The sequence below is a fragment of the Athene noctua genome, chromosome 2, assembly GCF_965140245.1.
Source record: "Athene noctua chromosome 2, bAthNoc1.hap1.1, whole genome shotgun sequence".
NCBI lineage: Eukaryota > Metazoa > Chordata > Aves > Strigiformes > Strigidae > Athene > Athene noctua.
The window spans coordinates 58196878-58222392 of NC_134038.1; the positions used below are offsets into that span (position 1 = coordinate 58196878).

Consider the following 25515-nt stretch of genomic DNA (forward strand, 5'->3'; position numbering starts at 1 on the left):
CTCTGTTTTCCCTCTGTGATAGTGATTGGACAGCTCTGAGAAACAGAACCTGGCTTCAGAGCCAAAAAATACTGTATTCGTGCCCACAGGCATACGTAAAAAGGAAAAGCTGCCCTTGTACCTGCTCAGTAAACTGAAGTTGCTGCTCCCCTGCCTGTAGGAATAACGCTAAATTACCTCCACTGAAGCTACTGTATACATTAATCCAAGCTGTAAGCTCATTCGCAGGCTCTAAAATCAGAAGCTGAGACACTTAAGCTGTTGCTCTAATGCCGAGATGCTTCAAATGAGATTGGCTTCCCCTGCTGCTATATTAGCTGTAACAAGCTAATGTGTAGTACGTAACTCAGACACACACTCAATAACCCCCTCCTTGCTCCTTTCCCAGGTAAATCCTGAGGCGAAACGCACCTGAAGGAATGCTCCTCCCGAGGTGCGCTGCCTTGCACCCGTTATTACATCCCCGCCGCTGACACGAGCTGTGCTGCGGACAAGCCTGAGGCTCGGCGCTGCCGTGACAAGCTGCTTAGGGCGGGATGTCTCAGCGGTGCGGCCTGCCCGGGGCCGCCGCGGGGGAAGGACGGGGCGGGCGCGGAGGGGCCGCCCCGCCGCGGGGAGGAGCGCGGCCCGCACCACTTAAGCGTCGCGGCCGGCGGCCCCACGGCCGGGCCGGCCATGGAGGCAGCGCGGGACTGCGTGGGCTCGCTGGTGCGGTGAGTGCGCGGATCCCCGGCACCCCCAAACGCCGGGCGGCGGCCGCTCCGGGGGGAAGCTCGGGAAGAGCCGGGTCTGGAGGACGCTCTTCGCGGGCTCCCGCCCGCCCGTCAGGAGCGAAAGGGAGGTGTGAGGGCCTGGGGAGGGGCCGGTGAAAGCCGTCGGGCAACGCTCCCGCAGCCTTTCTTGCTCGGATGAGGCTCCCGGTTGCTGAGGGAGCGCCTGCAGGAGCCCGGCGGCTTTCCCGCCTCGCCGAGGTGGCCGGGACCCGCTCGGCGGTGGCGGAGCGAGGGGCTTGTGTCAGGCGCGGAGCCTCGGGATAGTCAGGAGCCGCTTGTAGGCAGTGACACGGCCGCGACGCCTGGCCTCTGTTCGCATCTCGGGTGCGCTAATCACACCCCGAAAGGTGTAGGTCTGTGCGCCACTCGAACGCTGCGCTTCTGACATCGCCACAGTTTTAGGAGGGAAACCCAGTCAGTAATCTGGTCGAACCCGAACTCTCCTGACTAATTTCTGACTTTATTTCCTTTTCCCTTTGCTGTTACTTACCGTTGTCACTTGTCTGTGAACTCTGACCTAAAAATCAAACCGTGCCATGTTCTGAAGCCACTGGTGTTGTGCAATGTTGATTTTTCTGAGTGAGGCTGAAGACCATTGCACCACATCCTTAGGCAAACATACGAGGCATATTGCAAACAAATATAGAGTGAAATATGTGTACAGGGACCAAGGCAGGCTTTTTTTAATCCCCAGTTTCTCCTCAAAAAAAATTAAATCATCCTGTCCCACCAGCCTTGATGCTACACTGAAGGCTTGGGGCATGTCTGCAAGTCCCTTTCTAGCAGGTTGTAGTTACAGAAAACAAACTGGACAAGATGCCAAAGTTTGAAGATATTTGCTCTTTTGATTATATTTTTGTTTTCCACTGACGTAGGATCCCTCTCTCCTTTAGGGAAGAGCTAGGACTTGATGCTTTCGACTTTCAGGAATAATAAAAAAATAGTGGAGTTGTCTATAACATGTCACTCAACTTCATAGTAAAGCTGACTGAACCTTAGTATGTTCCTTTCCTCTCCACTGCATGTTTCCCTACCTAGCTTGATCAGCTTTCAATAGGAAATTACTTTTGGTAACTCCAATCTTAGTAGAGGATTCCCTTTATCAGGAATCAGTTTGCCTGGTTTCTGAGGACAGCTGCAGAAGAAATGGCTCTTTCTAGGAGCCCTGTATGTAAGCTGGCCTGTTTGAGTCTGTGGCCTTTGTGTGTCAAGGAAACAACAAAAAAACAAGCTTTCAGCAACAGGCCCAGAAATGGAAGGATTTATACTCTGTGTGGCTTTTTTACAATCACACCAGCTTTTGTTTCCTGGTACATCCTGTTAACTGAAGTCTCAGCCTGCGCTGGAGCCCAAACTCGCTGCTTCATAAGCAGACTTAGTTTAAAGATGATGTTGACTGGTTTTATTGAAATAGAGGTGAAATGGCATCAGTATTAAATAACTCCCTAAGACTTCGACTCCTGTTAAGTGACCATCTGGTGGAGCTAATGAAAGTCCTCGTTTATTACTCTGTTTTGGTTTTTTCTCTTTTTATATCAGCTGGAACTAGGCAGCAGTGTGAGATGATTGATCTTGAATCCTGAAGAAACTTCTGCTCAGAGCTGCAAAATATGGCTTGTAGAGTTGGCTGTGCTAATGCCTTGAGGTGAAGCCTGTTAGCTCAAGTCCTGCCCATGAGCTGTGCCCCTAACTAATTTCTGTATCAGGATATATGTTTGTTTTGGCTTTTCTCCATAGGCTTTGTCTTTTGTGAATGACAACTTGGCTTAAGTAATGGGAAAGAAAACTGTTCAACAGGACTGGTATTTTCTGTCCTGGCAAAAAAAATATCTTGGCAGTACAGTCATATATACTACTCAAGTAACTATTCTACGGGCTAGTTTTCAAATGTGTGAGAGAGAATGGGATGTAACAAGCTCTGAAAGTGTTCTCTTGAATCCTGAGCATTGCACTTCCTTGCATCAGGGTGCCCTGTGGAGTCAGCAGCCCCGGGGTAGATGAGCAGGCTTCATATCTGAGGAAATGCTCGAGTGATTCAGAATGGGAGCTGCCCACGGACTGGTGGGGTGATTGGGGAACTATTATTAACTTAGTGAACAGATTAACAAACACGCCCTGTTCTAACACACTTCCCTTCTGTGGAGCCTCAGTGCCTTTGTCAGTGCTAGTTAGTCACCTTGTCCTCCTTCCTGGTCTTGACCCTTCTCCAGGAGGGAAGTACTTATTAGCTGTTTGATTTGAAACAGTGCCTGTCTCCTGAAAACCTTACTGACTGCTCAGCTTTATTATAGGAAGGAGAGAGATTTCCACCAGCCCTGTGTATATACTCAAACTGTTGAAATACAGGGACCTAGTGTTTAGACAACACTACCAAGAAAGTATTAGCTTGAGCTAGAATAAAACTGTTGAGCATCCCCCCCTTTTTAAAAAATAAAAGTTCCATCAATGTAGAGTTTTGGAGGAAGGTAAACTTTGGTGTACAGAGGAACGGCAATAATAGCTCAAAGTTCTGTAGAAGACCAGTTCAGAATGAGAGCAGGAAATAAATTAATTGCTGAAACTCTTTCTGGCCAGTCACAAAAGTTACTTTCTAGGCCTCCAAAAAATATGCTTAAAGACCAGATAAGAGGTTTGGAAAAGACTGTTATTCTCCCTGGTCAGTGTGGACTTGCACAAAAGGTGTGACTGGGATGTTATTAGTTGAGTATACCATTTCATCATTGTTCTAGGAATTCCTGTATTCAGTCTCTGGCAGCAGAAAGAGACTGCCAGTTCACTTCCCCTCTTTGGAAGTGTTTGAGAACAGATTTTCCTACATAAAGTTGACCTTTTACACCTATGTGGGAGAACAAAACAGGGATGCATTCCTTTCCCAGTCCTGTGCAATTCAGTATTAAGGAGCAAAAGTTATACGAGGGTAAAGTCCAGGAAGTGGGAGACAAAATATTGTCTCCTTTTGAAAGACTTATTAGAGATCAGTCCTTTCCAGGTGTCATGCAGAGGGCAGTTTTTGGCAACCTGACTATTGAATTAACCAATAGAATTTGGCAGCAGTATCGTCTCACTAGATGTAGATAGGAGCAGGTCTGTACCTTGCTGTGGGAGTAAGCAGTTACAAGTGTTATGCACTCAGTTCACCTAAGGGAACATAAAGAGTTACTATTAAAACATGTGATTGCTCAGGAAAATTTAAAACCTCTTTCAAAAATTGTTTGAATTCTTCCAGCCACTCTGGCAGCCTGTTCCAACACCATGCATTTATGTATTTTGATCTTAATTTTCATTTCATTTTACTTCTTTTAATATGTTAGAGCACAAACAAGTCTTATTTTGTTATTTTCAAAAATAGATTAAGTTTTATAAGTTGTAGATATTATTTACAAGATTGTTTGGAAGTCAAGCATAACTATGGAAAAGCTTCCCTTGTGTTTTGATGCTAGGTGTTTTGAATATGGATAATATGTTCAGTGTTCCTAAAGCAAACGTGTACCTTAAATAGTTGAAAGTAGTCTTGTGTGTTATCTCTTTGACTATTGATCTTGCAGGTAAAGAGAATGATCTGAGTGGCTGAATGCAGTAAGAGCTGCTGCCTTTCTAATTCAGTGTTAGAACCAGACGGCCTCACTATAAAAGGAATAGTAAAATCCTTTAACACTCACTGTAATCGTGACCTTGACATCAGCTGAGCTAGAGGTGGCCCACATCTCCTTGAAATGTTTTTAATTTTAGTGTTTTCAAATGTTGCTGGCAAGAGAAAGTTCAGAGACAACATGTCTGTAGGGCTATTAGTAGTATTTAGTTTTGAAAGCAAGCTCCGTGAGTCTAATGTGACATATGAATTACTCATATAATGTGCTTTCTTCACTGAACTCAACAGTTCTCCTCCTTCTCACAGTACTTGACTATTTTTATAACTATGCTGAATTTTTATTTGTCTTAGATCTTTGGTATCCGTGGGAGCATCTGTGGGAGCAGTAACAAAACAGACCCTGTTCCCTCCTCTCATGCCTGCAGGGCGACCTTTCCGAGTGTCGAATGCCTCCCGGAGCAGCCGGAAAGGAATTGTTGCAAGCAGTCTGCAAGAGCTCATCAGCAAGGTATAGCAAACATTCCCACTCTGAAATTTATAGGGAATTACAGTATCCTAGAAAGGCAACCCACAGGCTCTTGTTCTTCTAAAAATCATTACTGGGGAAGTTCAGGAGAATATATCACATAAGCAAGTCTTAATATGAAATGATGGGCCCTCCTTTGAATGCTAAAATCTACTGTTTTTTTGCAGACTTTAGATGCCTTCCTTATATCTGCTGGAATAGTGACTCTGGTTTTGGAAGAAGATGGCACAGTTGTGGACACAGAAGAGTTCTTCAGGTCTCTGAATGATAATACACACTTCATGGTCCTAGAAAAAGGACAGAAATGGACACAAGTAAGTGTTGACTTGCCTCTCTCTTCAATAGAAGTGGATGGAACAATGTCTGTGGCTGCTAAAATTGCTGGAAAGAGGGGAGAAGAAGAAGAAAATTTCCCTAGAGAAGGCAAGGTATCAACTGAGCCTTCCTGGATGAGAAATCAAGTGTTTTGTTTTGTTTTGGGTTTTTTTGTGCCTTGCTTGGACGTAGAACTGTTGGCAAAGGTCTGCCAGGAATTCAAATGAAACATTAAAACTTAAAAGTATAGGGGAAATCCCCTGCTTTTAGAGAGCCTCAAAAATAACTTTGTTCTTGAGCCTTTTTGTAACAAAGAAAATTAGGACTTTGCATGAAGTTAAAAATACAGTGTCTTTAAAGGTTAGCTTTTAGAGGGGAAGAAAATGCCCAAATTAAGCAATGTAAAACAAGTTTTTGCTTTGTGAATGCGGTAATGGTTTAGTGAAGGTTAGAAAAATGCCTGTGTTTAGTCTTGCAGATAAAAATTGTCATTAAAACCTAGTGTTAGTCTACATGCTTCAAGGTATTTTAAGAGCTAAGATGGGCTAGCTTTAGCCTTCTAATCGTATCAACTCAGTGTCCAGTTTGTGGTTTTGTGGAGGAATAGTAATTTGTATGTTAATAAGGTAGTCAAACTCCTAATTGTCTTTCCATGAAATGGTTGTTGCTAGAGAGCTTGCATCAAAATTTCTTCTACTGGCTGCGGAGCTAGCTGAGGAGCTGTAAGCAGGCATACCATTTTTCTGTTTGTACATGGATAGCTCAGTTGTGTGGTCCCATTTTCTCAGTCTGCTGTTGCCATGTGGGCAGTTTGTACATTCTTTTTCCCCAAGATCCCTCCCTGGCTTAACCTGCTGAATACAGGCTGTGAGCTCCACGAGCAGAAAAGAAGTTGCAGCCTGGGTATGACTCCACCTTGCTTCCTTTTCCCTGTGTCCTGTGTGGCCGGGCAGCAGCACGTTTGAATGCTGGCCCCCTTCAGGATGTGCTCAATGAACAGCAGAAGGACTGCTGCAGCTTCACAAATCGTCTCAAGTCAGCACAAGCTCTGTCACGCTTTATCCACATATTCTGGGTGCTAGTGGGGGTGGGATATGCTACCAAGCATACCGACTACTCATACATGTCCAAAACTGTTGCTGATAGGGGGCCCTGCTGCTGGAGCTCAGAGGCTATCGAAGTAAAACAGGCATAAAATTGCTGGCTAATGATATACTACAGTGTTTAACTTGGTCTGGCTTATCATGGCCCTGTCTGAGTGCTGGGGTCACAAGTACAAAAAGGCCCAGTCTCACACAACTTCATTGCTTCATTTAGCATGCAAAAAACAGCTTGGCAGCTGCTAAGTCATTAACCTTGAGCAGAATGTGCTGAGCAGAGTATCCCATGTATCCACTAGATGTCCCTGTAAATACGGGTTTTCTTTATTATTTTCTTTTTCTTTTTTTCCTTAAAGCAAGTGATCCTGAAAGCATCACTGTCAGCCCTTAAGCAGACAAGGGCTACTTTCAGTAAAAGAGGCTGGATTTGAGATGGAAGATGGCTTCACATGCTTCTCCTTTCTCTTAAAAACTCAGTACTAAACCCTAGGCCTAATCAGTAGTTGTTCCCTCCCTGTGTTGCTTTTTTAGTAGGAAGAAAGAAAGATGTGCAAAATGAGGACCTAACTTTTCATGGATGTAATCTCTGCAGCTATCTCTGAGTGCCCATCAGTATTGTGTTCCTTCCTAGATGGAAGGACCTAATGTCATCCTGGTTATTTGGTGGCCTGGTTGTGTGGACTAACTGCTGCCTCAGCTAGCAGCTGGGACATACCAAGATAACGAAATGGCAGGAACACTGTCCAGTGGCATTACCTGTGGCTTCAGTATACTCTGAAGCAGAAGCTGTATTACAGGAAAGAAATAGGAGGTGCTATGTCACTCTAGAAATTCTGTGTCTGTCTAGAATAGCTTCAGAAGCCTGGTCAGGACTTGAACAAAATTACATGGGCTACAGAGTTGCTTTTCTCTGTGCTAATGCTTTTAATTCTACTTTAGAATTGATTGAGGACTAGCCCCAAGACAGGAATAAGCAAGCTGCTTCTAAAGAGCTGTGCTGTTAACGGTTGTATTGTAGTTTCCTGGCTCATGCTACAAGCTGTCTCTCTCCCGCTTTTTAAATTAGACAAGAAACGGAGTTGCTACTGTGAGACAAAAGAAGAAAATGGGAGTAGCTAACATCACGTTTGATCTGTACAAGCTGAACCCTAAGGATTTTATTGGCTGTTTAAACATCAAGGCGACCTTCTACGAGATCTACTCTGTCTCATATGACATCAAATGTATGGGAGCAAAAAGGGTACTGCGGTAAGTATGTTTCCACTACTGATATGGTATATGTGTTAATATAAAATCTGTGTTTGCTTATTGGTTCTGTGAAGCAGGTATGTTTATAAACTTAGTATTTTTATTCATTCTTACTGGCCAATATGGTGAATCTTCCTCTGTAAGGTGGATAGCTGACTTGTAAAAACTTACTGTAGCTTTTTATGGTGGAATCTTAAATTTCCCCCAAGGCAATAATCATATGGGCTTGTATTTACTGCAAGGGTGTTACGTACAATCTCTTTGTTTTCCTGAATTTCCCCAGATTTCTTTGACTTGTTTGAAGAATGCAGGAGGCTGAGGGAGAAGCATCAGACTCTTTGAGGGAGGGACTTCAAGGGCATGAAATGAAAGGAATTTGAGATCTAAGGGCAGAACTCTTAAAGCTTGCTCAGGCTTTGCAATACGTGGCTGCCAAATTCACTGCCTGAGCTGCATGGAGGCAAAGGAAAATTAAAGAAATATGACAGTCTGTGCTGTCTTAAAGTGAATTTGTCATCTGTAATTAAGACTCTCTGAATGTCACTGTTTTTTAAGCCAACTGGTCTCCAAACAAATTAATGGTGCCTAGTAAGGACCACTGTTTCCTGCAGGGACTAGTCTGTGGAAGGCTGTGAGTTTGGTGGAACTGGCTGTTGAGACAATGCTGTCTTATGCAGGGGCAAAATAATGCCTGTCCTGTCCACTGCTTTCAACGGTGTGTTGAAAGTCTGTGCACTGTCCAAACGAGCTGGTTGAAGAAGACTTCTGAGTTCAGACACCTTCACAAAGGTGCCATACTTTGACAGCTGTTTAAGCTGTAGCCCTGAATTTCTCTACCTGACGTTTCAAATTCTGGGTGAGACACAAGTGTACTGTTGCTGCATTTTATTACTTGAGGACCAGTTCTGCTCTGTAGAGACCACGGATGTATATGCCCTAAGTGAGGTTTTCGCTTCCCCTGAGCAACCTGTAGTTTTTAGTTTGAAGTTCTTCAAATAGTCACTCCTATCATGATGCAGGTATTAAGCATTGTAATACTAATCTTGTTCCCTGTCTTTCAGTCTGGCTGACCTCTCTAACTCTACTTAGGTGGTCCCTTGCTTAATCTTTCAGGCTGCAGCTGGTGTCACTGGAGATGAGAGTCCTCTCTTGTCACGCTGCAGTGATTATCCAGCTATATCCTATGCCCACCTGTAGTACTGGCTTCATTAGGGTTTCTTCAAAGCAAAGGTTTGCCCTTGAACAGCTGCACTCCTCCGGTTCCTATGTTTGTTGAGTCTCTTGAGCTAGAACAAACTCTGATTTCTGGCTATCTGCTATGGAGATGAGTATCAGCATTGTAACTTGCACTGCTAAGGAGAGTTTGAAGTAACAGTTCTGCCTCTGTGCCAACACAGGGCAGCTGTTGAGAAAGAAGTGGTGCTGGCAAACAGCTGAAGTAGCTGTGGAGTTCTTCCGGAAGCACTGTTATGTTACAGAGTTGAGCTGTAAGGGAAGCGCCAGTGTCAGGGTGGGAAAATAGTCTGCTAGCAAAGAACAGAGGTGACAGAGATAACCTTGGGTACTCTTGAGCACAACAGTGAGATGGCCTGTCTCAACTTGCTGTTGAAATTGGAGACAGACAATATTAGGTTCTTGGTGTAGTCCCTCTGCTAATGAGGTCCACATTGTGAACTCTGATGCCCTCTCCCTGAGCCCACCTGTGGAGTGTGAGGGGAAAGGACTTTAAAATGCTGCAGTTGTTCATCAGTGGGAGGGGGTCGAAGCCTGCCGGATCTGATTAGTGCGTTTTCCTTAACGGTTTCTCTCTGTAGTGTCCAACCGAAGGATCAAATGTCCAGTTCAACAAATAACTTGCTCCATGGCTTATGTGACAACTGCTCTTGTGTGCAAGTGACACACTGCAGCTGCTCAAAAGCTCAGTACCAGGTGCAGCTTTCTTTACAACTGTAAAGCTCCTCAGCCTGTACTCTCTGGTGGAGGGAAGGACACACTGAAATGGCATATGTATGGGAAGCATGAATAAGGGTATCGTGCTTTTTAAAGGCTTCCCTGTGTCTAAGTACAGGGTATTCTACTTTTTTGAAGCATTGGATTTTGACTGCAAAGCTTCTTTCATCACAGTGGAAAAGAATTAATTTGTAGGAAAAAGACTTGCCTTCTCTGCTAGAGCTCAAAGGAGAAGGGAATAGCAGCAGAGGGTTCACAGCTCCATGTTTTCTCCGACACAAATTCAGAATATCTTCCCCCTTTGTTTTTGAGGAAGAGAAAGCCTGGTCTGGTTTCTGCATTTTCAGAAACTGAACCCTTTCCAGTTTTGGAATGGTTCCTGTTCTTGTGTACCACTTCCCCCATGCCTCAGCTTCATACTTGTGAGGGTCTACTTAATTTTCGGGGGATGAGGGTTCAATATAGCTCTTAGTACTGATGTCCCTGTTGTTTTTCAGAGAATGGAAGGAAGTCACAGCTATAAGTTGAATAAATGACCATTCAAATATAATGGTCTCTGTTCCCCTGCGATCCTGTGGTGATCCACAGTTTATACTGTAGACCTCTGATGCTTACCTGAGCTTAGTTTGTGGATCTGTACTGATTCTCATGCAGTATTATGTATTTGAATGCTGATACTTTCTAAATCTTTAAAAAATAGAATAGTTGTGAACTGAGAATTCTTAAGGCTTGCAGCTTGGACAGCATTAATTTGCCTGGCTTCACTTGTTTTGCTGTTGGGCATCCACTTTGGTGTGATTTGATCAAATTTGATCTGTGGCTTGGAGATACATGCAGTGTTGTAATAGTGAATGGCCTGAAGGTGAGACAGGAGGTGAATTCAGGCTCCAGGAATGCTGCTGGGCTTCCAGACAAAGTTGTCTTCAGCCGTGCTCTGGTAGTTTGAGTGGTGGCTTTGCAGAAGGCCTGTGAATGTCTAACAGGATGACAGCCTTTGTTAAATGTGTTTTCTGGTTCTGCCAGCATGTGGATAGTTTTCTGTTAATTGATGGCCACAGAAGTATTTTTTCTAAAGAAGGTATAAAAATGACCTGCTCGTCAGAAATGAGAAGGAATGAGAGAGTTCTTAAATATCCTAAAGGTGTTGTGGGTGGGGGAGAAAGGGGTAATGTCATCCTGCTGATGATTTTTTTTTTTTTTAAACAAATGGCTTTTCTTCTAGGAAGGTGCTTCAGCTAATATCACAAGCAGCACAAATAGTTGGACAGTTTCTTCTCTATACTGGAACATACATGTTGCAGTTGATGGGTGAATATGATGAAGATGGCATGTGTACAAGATCAAGGCGGGAGGAGTGAGCACAGCTGCACTTCTGGTATCGGATCCTTTTGCTTAAAGACATTCTCTTGCCCAGCTTTGATTGTAACAATGTTATAGTAAGGGGATGTCCACTGATGTGAACTAACATTTTTCCCATTTGGGAATGCTTGTAGGCCTTAGTCATAAAATGTTTGGTGTTTACAGGCTCTTAACACAGCAAAAGAGTGGGTGCCTAATCTCTGAGAATTTGGCAAAAGGAGAGAGGGCAGGTTTTTTTCCCCAGCAACTCAAAATGGAGAATAAGTATACTTGGAAACTTGCATGCTTTGTGACAAGTGGAAAATTTCTTGCACTGATTAAAATATAGTTCAGTTGGGTGTTTTCATGGCTGTCTACTTGCCTTCTGAACAGACTGGGATCTAAGGTGGGGGCAGGGGGGCTGTGTTTTGGTTTTAATCCATAACAGTGCTGGTATCAGTACCCAACTGTCATTGAGGTAGAAAAGGGTGAAATGGACTTATTTACTCCTGCTAACAGTGGAACTACACAATACAATTGAATCCTGGTTCAGTGACTGACTACACTCATGAAGTCTAATTGGAAGAAGTGCAACTAATAAGCAGAAGCTTAAAACTTATCTTTACCTCCCTTAAAACAAGTAAAAACATTTAATTATAATTCTGTACATTTTTCTTCAAATCTACAGAACGTTCAGGTTAGTATAGCTCAACTGTTGAAGAACCTGCTATATTTCTTTAATGGGTCTGATGTCCAGTTCTGCCAGAAGTATTGAATAATTTGCCATAGTTTTATGAATATGGTTTACAAGTAACTTGCTGAAGCTTCCCTCAGAGGTTAAACCATCCCTTCTGTAATTTTTACTGTTCAGTTACAAGATAACACTACATCCCAAGTTGTACTTGAGGTACATGTAAGAGATGCTGGATTTTGATGCCCCTGTGTTCAGGGGAGAGCATCAGGATGCTATCTAAGTCTTGTGTGACATATATATGCTCTAAGCTGGATATTTGCTGTTTCATAGTCTCCCAAGACAAGCTGTACTAAAGGGCAAAGTTTTTAATCCCTAGAATTGTCCACAATGTTTTCTACAGTTTAGTGAACTGCTAGTATGACCAGCCTCCAGCAAGCTTTTTCTCAACAGTGTAGAAAACTGGAAAACTATCAGTGTTAGGCATCTTGTGTCAAAATACAAACTCCCGTTGCTGAAGGGAAAAAGCCCAACTTTGTTCGTTCATAGGTGTGTCTTTTCAGGTTTTAATTTGCTTGCTCATGAAGAATTGTAGTAAGTTATGATTTTGCTTAATACAGAAAGCTGTTAGGAACAGCACATACAGGTGAATGTATCTTACCTGGCAGGAGGTGACAGCTAGGAAGAGAAGCTCTGGTGACAGAGTGAATGAGTGGGGCAGGGGAAGAAAGCAGTGAGAGCAAAAGGGAAAAGACCAGTGTGGAACCCCAGTGCTTGTGTGCCTCTGCTGAGCCAGGAATCCATTAATTGTATGCATCCACTGCACTGATCAGTCGGAAGAAAACCTAATCTGCTAAAAGAGGAGCAGTGGGCTGAAAAGACCATCGTGGTTGGTAGGACATATTCTGACCTGTCAGCTGGGTCTGTTCACTTCAAATGTCACTAATATGTGGGAAATTGTTCTCACTTTTACCTGCAAATTTCACCTTTATATCCTTATTTTTGCCTTCCCTTTATGGATGTGACTTAGCTAGCTGGAGCTGCATCTTTCAAATCACTGTTGTGATGAAAAGCAGTCTAAATCCAAGTGTTAGAGGGACTGATGGACACAAGTTCAGTATGTTTCTGCCTGCCTCTTCAGTAATGGTATTACAAATAAGTAGACAGCTAAGAAAAACCCTGGGTTTTTTTCCCCAATTTCTGTTGTTTCCCATTTACTTCTGAGTGTTTGCTGGAGGAGGGGGGAGAGCACACTGCTCCAGACAAGAGGAGGGCTGGTTCCTTCCTAATTTCTCACAGGGAAGAGTGCCTGTAGGTTGCAGCACTATCAGGTTTCCTTCAGAATAAAACAAACTATTCTGAGTATTGAGAAAGAGGTTATATTAAAATGGAAACTTTATACTTCATCTGTATTGTTCTTGATAACACCCACCCCCCAAATGATTGTTGCCATGATATAACTGTTGGCCAAAGTTTTTCTACCCCTAACCAGTTCCTATGAAGGAACTACATTTAACTGATGGCAAGGACTTTGCCATTAATTCTTTCAGCTTTTAAGGACTATTTTTTTTCTATTAAAACAAGCATACCTCTTGAAAGCAAACTGTGCAATGCTCATAAGAATATTTATGTTGCTAAGGGTGAGAGTGCCAAGAATTAAAAAAAAAAGACTTGCATAGTTCAGTATTGCTTTGAGTGAATTGCCTCTTCAACATCTGTAATACAAAATCTTTTGCAAGTCTGAACTGTGCAGATCTCAAATTCCAGCCTTCTGCAGCCAGAGGCAATTGTTGCTGAACTAACACTCTGTAGTTTCTGATGGCACTGAGACCCTAACATGCTCTAAATGCTAACTCAGTATGAATTTGCAATGTTTTTGAGCAGCTACTGCCTTGACAGCTTAATACTTAAAACTTGAGCTGCTGAAGGTCATGTGAGCTGCAAAGTCTCCATCTCAGAGCATGTCCCTCTAATTCAACATGCAAACAAAGTAACTCATCTCTGATATTTCCTCAAAATGGGAGGAGTGTCTTGGAAGTTGTGTCTGAAATTGTTTCATTCCTTCTGAATCTGGGTTTTGCCACAGGCTTAGTATTTGGGGATGATATTTATTACTACTGTACTAACTTCTTTCCAGAGATAACATTTTGGCTTTGGGTCAAACTGGAGGATTTTGTCATTCTCTGCGTTGGAACCAGTTTGGTTTTGGTTTTTTTTTTCCTTACAAACTTCTTAGGAAGCATAGATTTTACTTTAGCTGTATGTGGTACACAACAAAGAACAACTTCAGCATTATCTGCCTTTCAGAAAATTGTATACAAGTGGTGTACAATATCTAGCAAGAGACAGAAAAACTAAAAGCACAGGCTCTTAACTGCAGGTATGTAGAGAAACAGCTAGCTTTTCTACTTGACATTTTAGCTTTAGTTTTACTCTCCATAAACTTAGTTAATCTACACTTGTTACTGCTGCAGTCAAGGCTGGTAGCAGTGACCTGTCAAGGTGTGAAACACGTTTACTGCCTCCTGGCTTGCACTGGCCCTTTTTGCTTGTTGCTTTGCATCACTTACTAACAATGCACCAAGTCATACTCTCTGGTTACCAAAAAAGGAGTTTTCACTGAAGTACTTGATCTTGTTGACTCAGGCACTGTTCATGTTCTGCAGGCAAAACAAAGTTGCTCTCTTCATGACTAGAATGAAGAATCTGGTCACTTTTTTGTGTGTGTAATTTATCATTACTTCATTTCCTTTCTTTAATAAACACGTGAAGTTGTTGCTTTCTTGCACCTTCCTATTCTTTCAGGAGAAATAGGATTTACAAGCTCTTCTGTCCAAGGGAAGAGGAAAAGGCAGTCTAAATTCCTTAGACCATTTGGAATATGCTCTAGGAAACATCCCGAATCCCTTCCCTACAGAGAAGGGAAGGATAAAGAAAGGAAAAGAGGACTCTGAGCTGGAAGTTTTTTCAGTGCAGTGAGTAGAGAGGTAGGTGTTAACAATTCAGGAAATGTTGGTAATTCTGAATACTAACTGTGAAGATAACTACATATGATTATTGTAACTGACTATAATTATAACTTAATAATTTCAGCATGCTTCTTTATGAGATAGCACTTGAACTAAAGGCACAAGCTTCTTTAATTAAACACAAAGTTCAAAAGCAAAGTGCAAAGTATATTTTTTGACTTGATGCCTCAAGTTTTACTGGAGTATTAATGTGATTAACATACCACTTCAGTTATGTATTACTAAGTATCCTAGTGGGGTTTAGAGTTTATCACTGCTTTTTCTATCTTACCTTGTCATATATGAGGTTAAGATGTTGATAAACATGTGGATTGCTATTTTTCTAAGGGAAAACATAGCATTTCACCACTTCACAGTTTTCAAGCTCGGTTTAACTTGCTGTGACAATTGAGATGGATGAGAATTATGTGTCAGTAATGGCAATATATGTGTGGTGCCAATTATAAGGAACACTGTCCATGAATAAATAAAATCAAATGGTGGCTTTGGATGTCATTTCTATTAATTTCCAGAATAACTTATTCCTGAAATAATAATGAATGTTAATGGTCTGGCACAGGCAGTTTCCAAATGCTGGACTGCAGTAGTGAAGTAGCTGGATACTATTATGTGGCTCTGAACTCTTAACTCTTTACTGCTGACTCACTTTCTGGCCTCAGAGAAACTGTGCAGGCTGTGTTTCCTGTCATATGAAAGGGATGTCTTGCTCCATCTTTTACCAAAGCTGCAAAAGACTACCGAGTACCAGAGATGGAAAGCTTTGGCAATCTCTGGTTTTCACTAAATACTGTAAGGATCAAGGGCCTCTTGTAATGCCTCATGAAAGCTTCCTGCAGTCATTTACCACAGATACAGTAGTACACATTTGATTGCAGGGAAATATTGAATTTAGCAAAATATTAGATTTGTCTAGTTCAGGATTAACTGAGTCTTCAGGAAGAATAGCATGCAGTTGGGATCAGTCTACTGCACTTCTCTATAATAACAATGTCCTGTACTCACTTTAAGGGTGTCTTGCGGATCTTGACTGTTGAGCAATTCCCCTCTTGTGGGAGAACCAAGGTCTGATTTCTTGCTGTGGAAAAGCTTCAAATAGCACTGTATTGGATTTAGTGGCAAGGTGTTGGCAGTGGGGGGTGGAAGGGTGCTGTGGGGGTGACCTCTGTGAGTAGAGATCAGGGGCTGCCTCTGCCTTGTGCAGAGCTGCTTCCAGCTGGCTCCAAAATGAACCCACCATTGCCCAAAGCTGAGCACTTCAGCCAAGTTGGTGGTGCCTCTGTGAAAACATTTTTAAAAGGGTAAAAAATGCTGGGTAGCAGCTGTGGGAGAGGACTGAGAAAAATGTGAGCTAAACAGTCCTGTAGACACCCAGGTCAGAAAAGGAGGGGGAGGAGATGCTGCAGGTGCTGGAGCAGACCTTCCCTGCGGCGTGTGGTGAAGCAAGTTGTCCCCCTGCAGCCCATGGAGGACCACACTGGAGAAGATACCCACACTGAGCCCATGGAGAACCCCACTCCACAGCGGGTGGATATGCCTTGAAGGAAGCTGCAGCCAGTGGAGAGCCCATGCATGAGCAGGCTCCAGGCAAGAGAGGAGCCCATGCAGGAATGGGATTTCTGGTAGAACCTGTGGGGGAACCACGCTGAAGAGCAGTTCCTGAAGGACTTTATCCTGTGGGGTGACCCATGCTGGAGCAGATGAAGAGCATGAGCAGAAATGAGCAGCAGAGAGGAGCTGCTGTGGACTGATCATGATCCCCATTACCCTGTCCAGCATGGGGCCAGGGAGAGGAGGTAGAGAAGTTGGGAATGAAAGAGTGAAGTTGAGCTTGGGAACAAGAGGGGCATGAGGGGAAGGTGTTTTTAGTTTTGTCTTTGTTTCTATTTTTAATTGACAATAAATTAATCTTCCTGAGTTGAGTCTGCTTTTCTGGTGTCAGTAATTGGTGAGTGATCTCCCTGTCTTTACCTTGACGCACAAACTTTTTCATCTTACTTTCTCCCTATGTCCTGTTGAGGAGACTGAGTGAGAGATCAGGTTGATGGGCACCTGGCAGCCTGCCAAGGTTAATCTGCTGCAAGCACAAAACATCAAAAGTAAAAATAAGCAGAAAACAAGCTGTCTGTGCTATAGATGACCAGTAAATTTGGAAACAAATCTTCTGGAGTGTTTTCTGAATGGCTTTTCACAGCTGTGTTTGCAGAGATGAAATCTAGCTATACACCAGACAGTTAATATTTTCAGTTGTCATGATACAAACTATTTACTAACCTCAGTCTCAGGCATGGTTGTTTTAAGGTCACCCATCAGCCTGAATCGTTAGTAGGCTCCACCCCTAATGTGTTCTTGGTTAGGCATATTTATTAATAAATATTAATTATCACTTGAAAGAGAACACTAGAAATATAGTATGTCTTAATAGACTCTAGAATCAGGATAATGCATTCTATGCAGTTTCAACATAAGTTGATCATCAGTTTTATTAAAAGTCTGCTTTAATTAGCATACATTATGTATAGATTAGGTTTGGGGTTTTTTAAGTAATGTAACTTGTCACATGTTGGTTGTGATTCTGTTGTGTGTTTAAATGAAAAAAAAAAAGCTTAGATCCTCAAACAACAGTAGCTTAATGATGTGGGTAGTCAGTCTGTTACAGACCCAGAGAAATCTCAGACATCTAAGAAGTCCTTTAAAGTCAGGTATAATTATTTCTGACACATTTTGTAATTACACTGTGAAATCCATAATTCTTTATGTTTAAAAGCACTTCTAATTACAAAGCATTTTCCCTTGCATAAGGTAAGTGACTTGGTTTGCTGCTGCTCTTTATTAAGTAGTGTTTTCAGATGCTCTTCCCCCACCTCAAAAATCAGAAAAGAATAAGCAAGAAACAATAAATAATCTTATTTAAGCATAAGGACTACTGATTCATTATTGAGCTAGACAAACTGAGAAAAGCTGCCTAGAACAGTTGCAGAATATTGTTCTAGTCTGCACTCAGCTCCCTGAGTGATCATGCTTTCCAAATAAAAGTCAGTATCTTCCAGAATAACTGATGTGTTTTCAGAGACAATTGATAATTCAACAATAAATCCATTTTATCTGAAATCAGAAATTACTAATTAGCTGCTGCAAATAGCTAGGTATTCCAGTCTCCCAGAAAAGTAATTTCATCTTTGGATGGGATGATCGAGCTGGTTTTCCTTGTCATTACAAGTATTTTCTGTAAACTACATTAAGATCAGAATTTCATTGAAATAAGAAAAGCACAGTCTCTAACAGTCTCTAATAGTGTCATCTCTGTGACCACTGAATTCAGTAAACAATTCTCTCAACTCCTCCTAGTCTTATCTAGCCTTGACATGGTACTGTCTTTGGTTTTCACAAGAGTTATGATTAGTGAAAACAAAGCAGGTTTTGTTACTAGCAGCCGTGGGCAATGACTAAAGGCAGCAGCAATCTAATGGATAAAAGTCACTTTTGTTGCCATGACTTCTACCTCTCCAAAGGGTTGGGTTTTTGGGAGGGTTTTTTGGTTTAGTTTTGGTGTTGTTTGGTTTTCTTTCACCAGAAAATTCCAACTGCTACATTCTGGTTTTCACTTGGAAGCTCCCAGCACTTTTTGCACTGTTCTTGTTTTTGTTCATCTAAACCTTTCTCTATGATGCCATTGTCTAGGTGTCACCACTGGCTTCAAGCACTCAGTTCCTTCTGCTATTTTTCTGTAACTTGCTCTGGTGACCCCTTTATACATGCGACCTGTTACGCTGTTCCTCTTGTGGCCTTCCATCACCTTTTCCCTTTGGCCGCATTCAAACTAAAAATACTTAATGACTTGGGGGAAGGCAAATGTAAACTTTAAAAAAAAACCACAACATTTATATCTGTTTTGCTCTATCTGTAGCTCATACTAAGTCTTTTCATATAGAAATGGTCAGCCTCTTTGTTTATGTAGCATTTTTAGCATAACTGCCTTCTATACTAACCAAACTGCTGTCCTGAGATAAAAAGCTTTTGACTGCTTAGAGTTGCACCCTGTTCCTGACAGATCATACAGGCCACACATAATATAAAGTCCCTATTCAGAACAGAGACGGGACACCACAATGGAATCATTTTACACAACAGAGATGTATCTCTCTGCAAATCTTCCATGCACAGGCAACAACTGCGTCTCCACACCCTTCCCGCAAAGCAGTGGCATTCAATTGTGCAGTCAACATATATTGTAACTCCATATCCTCCTGCATTCTGGTACATTGTTTAACAAACGGACCGTGAAACGGATTATTCACTGTGGGCGGGCAGTGGGTTGTGTCCTGGCCATGGGCCAAACTGACCTCTTACATTCTTAGCATTCATAAGCCTTTAAATCATTAATATGGTAATACTGCTAATAGGCTGCAGTCCAAGGCATACACCCTCAGTCTCACTGCTGCAGAATGGTTTTCTAAAAGAAAAATGACCGGTTCTCTCTGCGCAAATGTTGTCTTCCCATCCTAATTCCCGATCGGTAGTTCTCGGAGTACCCTGCTCGGAGGGGGATGCTTCAGCTGTTTTTGTGCATTCAGTACCAGACCACATTCCTTCAGCGGCTGTACCCACCCGCCCTTGACAGTGCTGAGGTCTGTGCTGTTAAAAATAAGCCAGGCTTTGTTCAGTCGTAGCTTCTGCTGTGCTGTTTGTCCTGGGGCTGATGGACTTGTGAGGACTGGTGCTCTGCTCCTTACAAATGTAATCTGAGAGAATCATTTGTGAAGCAGGCTAGAAGCAGTATGCTGATTTGGTTTGGACATATGTGACAGATGAGCAGGATCTATGCTGGTGAGGGAAGGGTGGCAGCCAGGAGCCACTCACCACCTGAGACCAAGGGAAAGGAAGAAAACTGTGACTCACCTATGAAACCCAAGACCTGACTAGAGTGATTTATAATTGATTTTAGCTGCAAAACTTCTCATAAAATAAATGCTTCTCACAGTGAGATGAATCACTTTTACATGGAAAGCTACATATTTCATCTTGAATACATGCTTTGCTTATTAAGTATTAAATAACTGACAGTCTAGACAGGACTCCAACCCTTTGTCTTAGAGGTCTATTACTTCTTCTTTTTTCTCAGAGAATAAAACTATGACAATAAGATGCAGGTACTCCTCTGCTTTAGCAACAAAAGAAACAAAGTCTAGATCAGATCCATTGTTTGTGCTTGGATCTGATCAGCTTAATTCTAAATGATCTGGGGGAAAAAATTAATGAACTGGTGAATATTTTTGATTGCATAAAAATCTTCAGGGTAGTCAAAACTGCTATCAGTTGGACTGAGTTTCAGAAGTATTTCATTATACTGATTTGAATAAAACAATATGTGGTGAAATTTAATTTCCACAACTGCATAACAGGGAAAACCAACTCTGTGTCTGCAGTGATCTAATTTAGCTGTCACCACTCTCAAAAGATGTCTTGGAGGTAGTGTGGATAGTGCAATGAAAAAAAAAAAGGTCAGCAGAAATCAAGAGGGCAAACACAATGTTAAGACTTATTAGAAAATACAGACCAGAGCAGGAAGCATCCTATACCACTGCATAAATCAATGGCTGTGATTGGAATACTGTCACTCCCACTTCACAGAGCCTGCAGTAGAGCTAGTACACATAGAGCAGGGTGATAAGCAAGGACCACCGCAGGAATGCAATGTCCCCCTCAAACACAGGGAGACTAATTAGGCTAATACGTTCAGCTCAGAAAATGTTGGACAGATAGGGTAAGAAAGAACAAAATAAATACTAAAACCTCCACTTTACACACAGCTACAGTTGTCGTTAGGAACTGTTAGTCACTGTTTCTCAGAATAGAAGAATTATGCGGCACCAAACTAAGGCGTCAGCTTTACAACAGAAAGAAGTACTACTCAGAATTGAGTTGCGTGAGGCAGGCAATACCATAGGAGACTTTGGAGGCTGAACATGTAACTGGGTTAAAAAAGCAATTACATAATTCAAAGGATGCTTCAAAAGGACTATTAAGTATGATGGTCCAGATCCGTTCTTTAGTTCAACCAAGCCTGAATCACTGATTACCAGGATGTAGGAGGGTGTTTTGGGGGAAGCACTACCATACGCTTTACCTAGCACCCATCACTGGCTACTGTCAGAGATGTAATTCTAGATTAGATGGATCTTCTATCTAATCAAGATCAGCTGCTGTCAGTGTACTACTCATCCAGTCAGAACATGCTTTTTCTCCTGATAGTCTTTAGCACGACTTCTGGTTAACAGACCATTTTGTCCTCGTTTTGATGTCTCCCATGCTCTAAGCACCAGGACTTTACTGATAAGCTCTGCATTATATTGGCATCTATTCAGAGCCGACTAAACTCCAAAAGCAAGTCAGCAATATCTCAGATTCATCATCCTCTTACAGCTGTACCACTCACTCACTGTGTGATCCAGATAATGGAGAGTGCACATTCCAGCTAAAATTTGTTTTCACTCTGTCCTTCAAACAGCTCAGTTCCCCAAAAATCTCTGATGTGCAGAGAGGCTGGAGAGTTGAATGTAGATAAATTCCGGCTTTGATTTTATATTCCCATATTCTTGGTTGTAGCTGTAAGAAAACACTATCCTGGATATTTTACTGTTGAATGCACAGTGCAGCCCATTCTCTGGCTCTGTTTGTTTATGTAGCTAAGTGACCTGTTAAAATGGAAGTAAAAAACATAGCCACACCAAACATACACTCTGCCTGACAAAACAGGCAGGTACATGCCTCCCTCTTCTCCAGCTGCTACAGCTGTTGCATAAAAATCACTATGATCAACTCTGCAAAAAGTCCTGGATGAGTTTTTGATAGCATTGAGGCTAAGCACAGGGAGAAACAAAGAGCTGAAAGAAAATACTCATTTCCAAAGGACAGAAAATATGTTACAAAGGAAATGACAGTAAGTGCTGGAAAATGCAAAAGCGACTGAACTCAAACACGTTAATATTCAGGGTTGGAGTTACAGTGTTTTTCCATACGTCTTGTTAGCCAGTGAGAAAAGTGTGTGAAAATGCAGCTAGAAACTCCTTTTTATGAGATGGTGGTACTCTTCCAGTGTTGTTTCACGGTCTCTCAGACATTTCATCCATAAATATATTTACACCTGACCTGATGTAGGGACCTCTGCTTTAACATTACAAAGTTCAGACCACATCTTGTGGGCTAAAACACAAACACCAGCATTACTTCCACTGACAGCTACAGTTATAAAGCAGACAGGTAAGCCGCATTAAAATAAACCCCCGAGTACTGTGTTTTAGCATAGATGACAATTAGTGACACCACAGCTTCCACAGCAACAAGATTAATTGAGGCGGGAACAAAGCAAGAAACTGTTTGAGGACCATATGAAATATGGTGGATTTTCTAAGCAAAATATAATCTGCAAAACACCTGTGATAAGTATGTACATTGGCATTAGCGTTATTAGACTGTAGGCTTTCATGCGTGTGTCTTGCTGTTTTCCTTCTCCTTCTAAAAGGTTGACCATGCTGTCAGGTTCTTGAGCTGTTTCTAGACTCTTCTGCATCTGCAATATCTCTGGAATTCATGTGCCTTTTTCAGATTTTGTTACAAGAGGTTGACAGATTGAAAAGGAAGTGGTGGTGGAGATACCTGGGCACAGCGCTTGCAAGGAGCGTGACTTCCCATGCTTTGTTTCCTTGGGAAGCCAGGCAAAAAATCCCGAAGCCAAACCGTTTTAAGATGTTTTTTTCCTTTCTTTAAAATTTCATTAAAAACTGTCAGCCTAAAGAGGAGAGAAAGGGACAACACTGACCTTGGGACTTCCTCCTAAAGGTGACCGTGGGGTTAGTAGCATTTACTAGCCTGCTGCAAGCTGTCAGAGTGAATCCACCATGTGGATTATATTTATTGCTTTGGTAGTCAATGTAAGTGCTAATGATCTTTATAACACTGGATAGACCCTTGTTGATATTCTTATGTATTAAAATACAGCATATTTATCATCCTGAAAAAGAAAATAGGAGCTATCGTGTTAACTGCTCTGCTATGACATGAATTTCTCTCTAGTCCTCAAAAACTCAAGTAAATAGAAATAGTCCTAGCAACAACCCTGATATAAACACAAATGTGTTTCCTGAAAAGCAGGAAGCAGCTTAACAATCGTATCATATGACTAGCTAAATGCAGAAGAACTTTGCTGGGGTTTTTCCAGGGCATTAAAGCACATTTCCATGTGACTTTGTGGGAGATGACTGTTGCTTGGGCTGCTATTGCTGGAAAATCCTTTTACTCTGTAACATGGGTACCTTACAAGTTCTGCCTTGTGAAATTCATCCTCTTGTAGGTATCCATTTCTATTTTAGACTTTGCAAGAGCAAGGACTGAGCAAGAAAAGCTGAAGACAAGAACACTGGAGGCTCTGCAACCCCACATGACCCCATCAGTTTGTCCTGACCATGAACGTAGGCAGTTTTTTCAAGGCAGCTGGATCTTGCACAGCAACAGTAGGAATACTTCATTTGCTGTTACTCTCTGATGCCACTGCTAAGACTGACAGCCAAAATTCTTGTCAGTGCTGACTAACAGGAATAAAGAACTACATGGGCTCTGCCCATCACATTAGAGCACCAATGAGTTGTCCAGTGGAAATGAACTGTTCTAGACTTTTACCAGCTAGAAATGTCAGACTAATCCAAACTTGGCCTAGCAGTCAAATCTTCCTTAATTCACATCCTGTTTATCATAAAGGGTCATGCCACTCCCTAAAATGCAAGCATGGACCTCTTCTACTACTTAATCTGGGAGCAAGAGGTTCTTTGAGAATGTAAGTCGCGTAAAGTGTTCAAGAGGCTGTCTGGAGCATGACTCTGCAAAGTTGGGCTGATAGTTTGGAGCTATCACACCACCTTACTCATTTTTCAGGTTGAATATATTAACTGATTTTTTTCAACAACATAAGTGGAATTTAAATTGCAAAAGGAAGGAAAAAAGGAAAAACAAGAGAGTAAATCTGCAAGTGAAATGTTAAGAAAGCTTTCTTCCTATTTTGTGCATGGTGGAAAAAAAGCATATTCTAAATATTAAATTAGCCCATGAGGTGAATGGGAAGAAAAGACTGAGTTATGAAGGTTAGAATATATATTACAGGTATCTGAGAAAGAGACTACACAGCCAAATAAAACAAGTGAAAAATCCCTTATACAGAATGTACAGTGTGTTCCTATGTTAAGCTATTTATAGAATGAATCTCATGGACTCAGTCAGATGAAGCACCTACAGAGAAATCTTTAAAAATATTTAGGTGACTTAAATTTTCAAGAGGTGGTTAGTGGGGCTTTCAAATATATCCAGAAGTAATCCATAGCAGTTAAGTACACAGGAGGATTTTGAAACACCTAAGTGCCTTTAAAATCCCAGACCAGGCCCGTGGAGACGTAGAGAGAATATGCAGGCTTTTGTAGACACAGGTTATAATGGCACCACCACCTCCTAAGTCAGATGAACTACTAAATAAACACAAGCATGGATGAAAAGGTTTTGAAGGTTCATTTACATTCAATGACCAACAAACGGGTGTTGCTTCTTTTCAGATTACTAGCAATAAAACATGGAGAAGCTGCAGGTTGCTTCAGGTCCGTTTGAATATTAGAACGTATTTATGTAGCTATAAAATGTGTACAAGTGAGATGCAAATTCTTTGGGTAAACTGTTGCTTACTTTCATCATGCACACAGTTCTACAGTCTTACATGTACTTCGGTGGTTTTCTTTGTATGTGTGGGAAACTGGCTGAAGTTTTGGCCTCTAAATGGTGTTTGACCAACTGCTGCTCCAAAACAGTAGACAAACCTTTCAAAGATGGCAAATACTGTCAGTGCAACCTATACAGCTTTGGACTAAAGGCTCTGCTCATTGTTTCTTTGACCCCTTCACTGGTCTTACCCGTGTCCATTTTTTTCTTCTTACTTTTATTCTCAAGATATAATTGGATTCAGATGATCGAATGGGCTTGATCTACTGCTGTGTTGTGTGAGTCAAGGCTTGTCTCCATGATCACAGAGGAGTACAGAGGAACAGTGGCAGTTGGGGAACCCCAATAACACACCCAGAGAAAAGGAGCCCCTCCCAAAAGGAGCACCTCCCAAAGAGGGATCAGCCCACGTGCTTGGCATGACAACCATCACCACCAGTCAATGGGGGAGACTCCATGGATCACTGTATAGAGAGGGGTAACTGTCTCCAGGGGTATGGGACTCTTTAGGAGATGAAAGGGAAGAGCATCTCTGGGATTGTACAAGACAATTTATAGGATGTTAGAGGAGGAATCAAAGTGGGGAAAAAGGGGGGATAAAGGTGGTTTGGTATGGAAAAATAAAAGGATACAGGGCCAAAATGGTCTGGCTGGGTGTAAACAGGTTGCTGGTCAGCACATTTGTCTGGGTATGCCTTGCACCTGATCACCTCAGTCTCTCTTATTAAACTGTATTTTGGGGGGGGGGGGGGCACTAAATTCTGTGTGTATGTGTGTGTACAGTGGTCTGAGTGCCAGCAATTAGAAGTGGGGGCCACAAATCATGGGGGCCGGTGTGTCTGTGATGGAGCAACTGGTGAGACCAGAGTGCATGCACAATGATGCAGATCTGTATGTCAGTGTGTAGTCACTAGCAAACACCAAACCAGGCTACCTGAAGAGTGGAATAAGAAGCTTGGGAGTCCCATTTTACAGCAGCCATAAATCCAAGTAAGATTGTGAAGAGACCAAAGGATCTGTGAGGTGGCTACTGGAGGGACCAGGGGGTCCAAGCCAATTACTGGTGAGGCTGTGGTGGGGTCTGGGGGTCAGCTACTGGTAAGGTCACAAGTCTGGACCAGGTACCTGAGAAACTTGTTTGGCTGTTTGTGTCTCCGTGTGAGGCAACTGGTGATCCAGGGGCCAGCTACTGAGCAGGCTGAG

General features: G+C 42.2%; 1 protein-coding gene across 6 annotated transcripts; it reads left to right on the forward strand.

The window, feature by feature from the left end:
- The first annotated feature begins 499 nt into the window (after positions 1–499).
- On the forward strand, positions 500–24639 carry CIDEA (cell death inducing DFFA like effector a). 6 transcript variants are annotated; one of them, XM_074899257.1, is made up of 6 exons: positions 500–713; positions 1937–1944; positions 4734–4870; positions 5056–5235; positions 7403–7551; positions 10724–16473. In XM_074899257.1, exons 1-6 carry the CDS (start codon positions 676–678, stop codon positions 10857–10859), a joined length of 648 nt encoding a protein of 215 aa, XP_074755358.1. In that variant the 5' UTR covers positions 500–675; the 3' UTR covers positions 10860–16473. The 6 variants fall into 6 exon arrangements, with proteins under 6 accessions (XP_074755358.1, XP_074755357.1, XP_074755356.1 ...); XM_074899256.1 differs by lacking the exon at positions 1937–1944 and adding an exon at positions 24541–24639 and having other exon boundaries at positions 578–713; positions 4714–4870; positions 5056–5202; positions 7370–7551; positions 10724–10876; XM_074899255.1 differs by lacking the exon at positions 1937–1944 and having other exon boundaries at positions 578–713; positions 4714–4870; positions 5056–5202; ... (1 more) ...; positions 10724–10876; positions 16018–16473.
- The last annotated feature ends 876 nt before the right edge of the window (positions 24640–25515 follow it).

Bases quoted from the DNA above. Each gene is read 5' to 3' on its own strand.
- CIDEA (XM_074899256.1), top strand. From the start codon at position 676: ATGGAGGCAGCGCGGGACTGCGTGGGCTCGCTGGTGCG. The intron at 714-4,713 runs GTGAGTGCGCGG...TATTTGTCTTAG, and splicing joins TGCGTGGGCTCGCTGGTGCG to ATCTTTGGTATCCGTGGGAG. The intron at 4,871-5,055 runs GTATAGCAAACA...GTTTTTTTGCAG, and splicing joins TGCAAGAGCTCATCAGCAAG to ACTTTAGATGCCTTCCTTAT.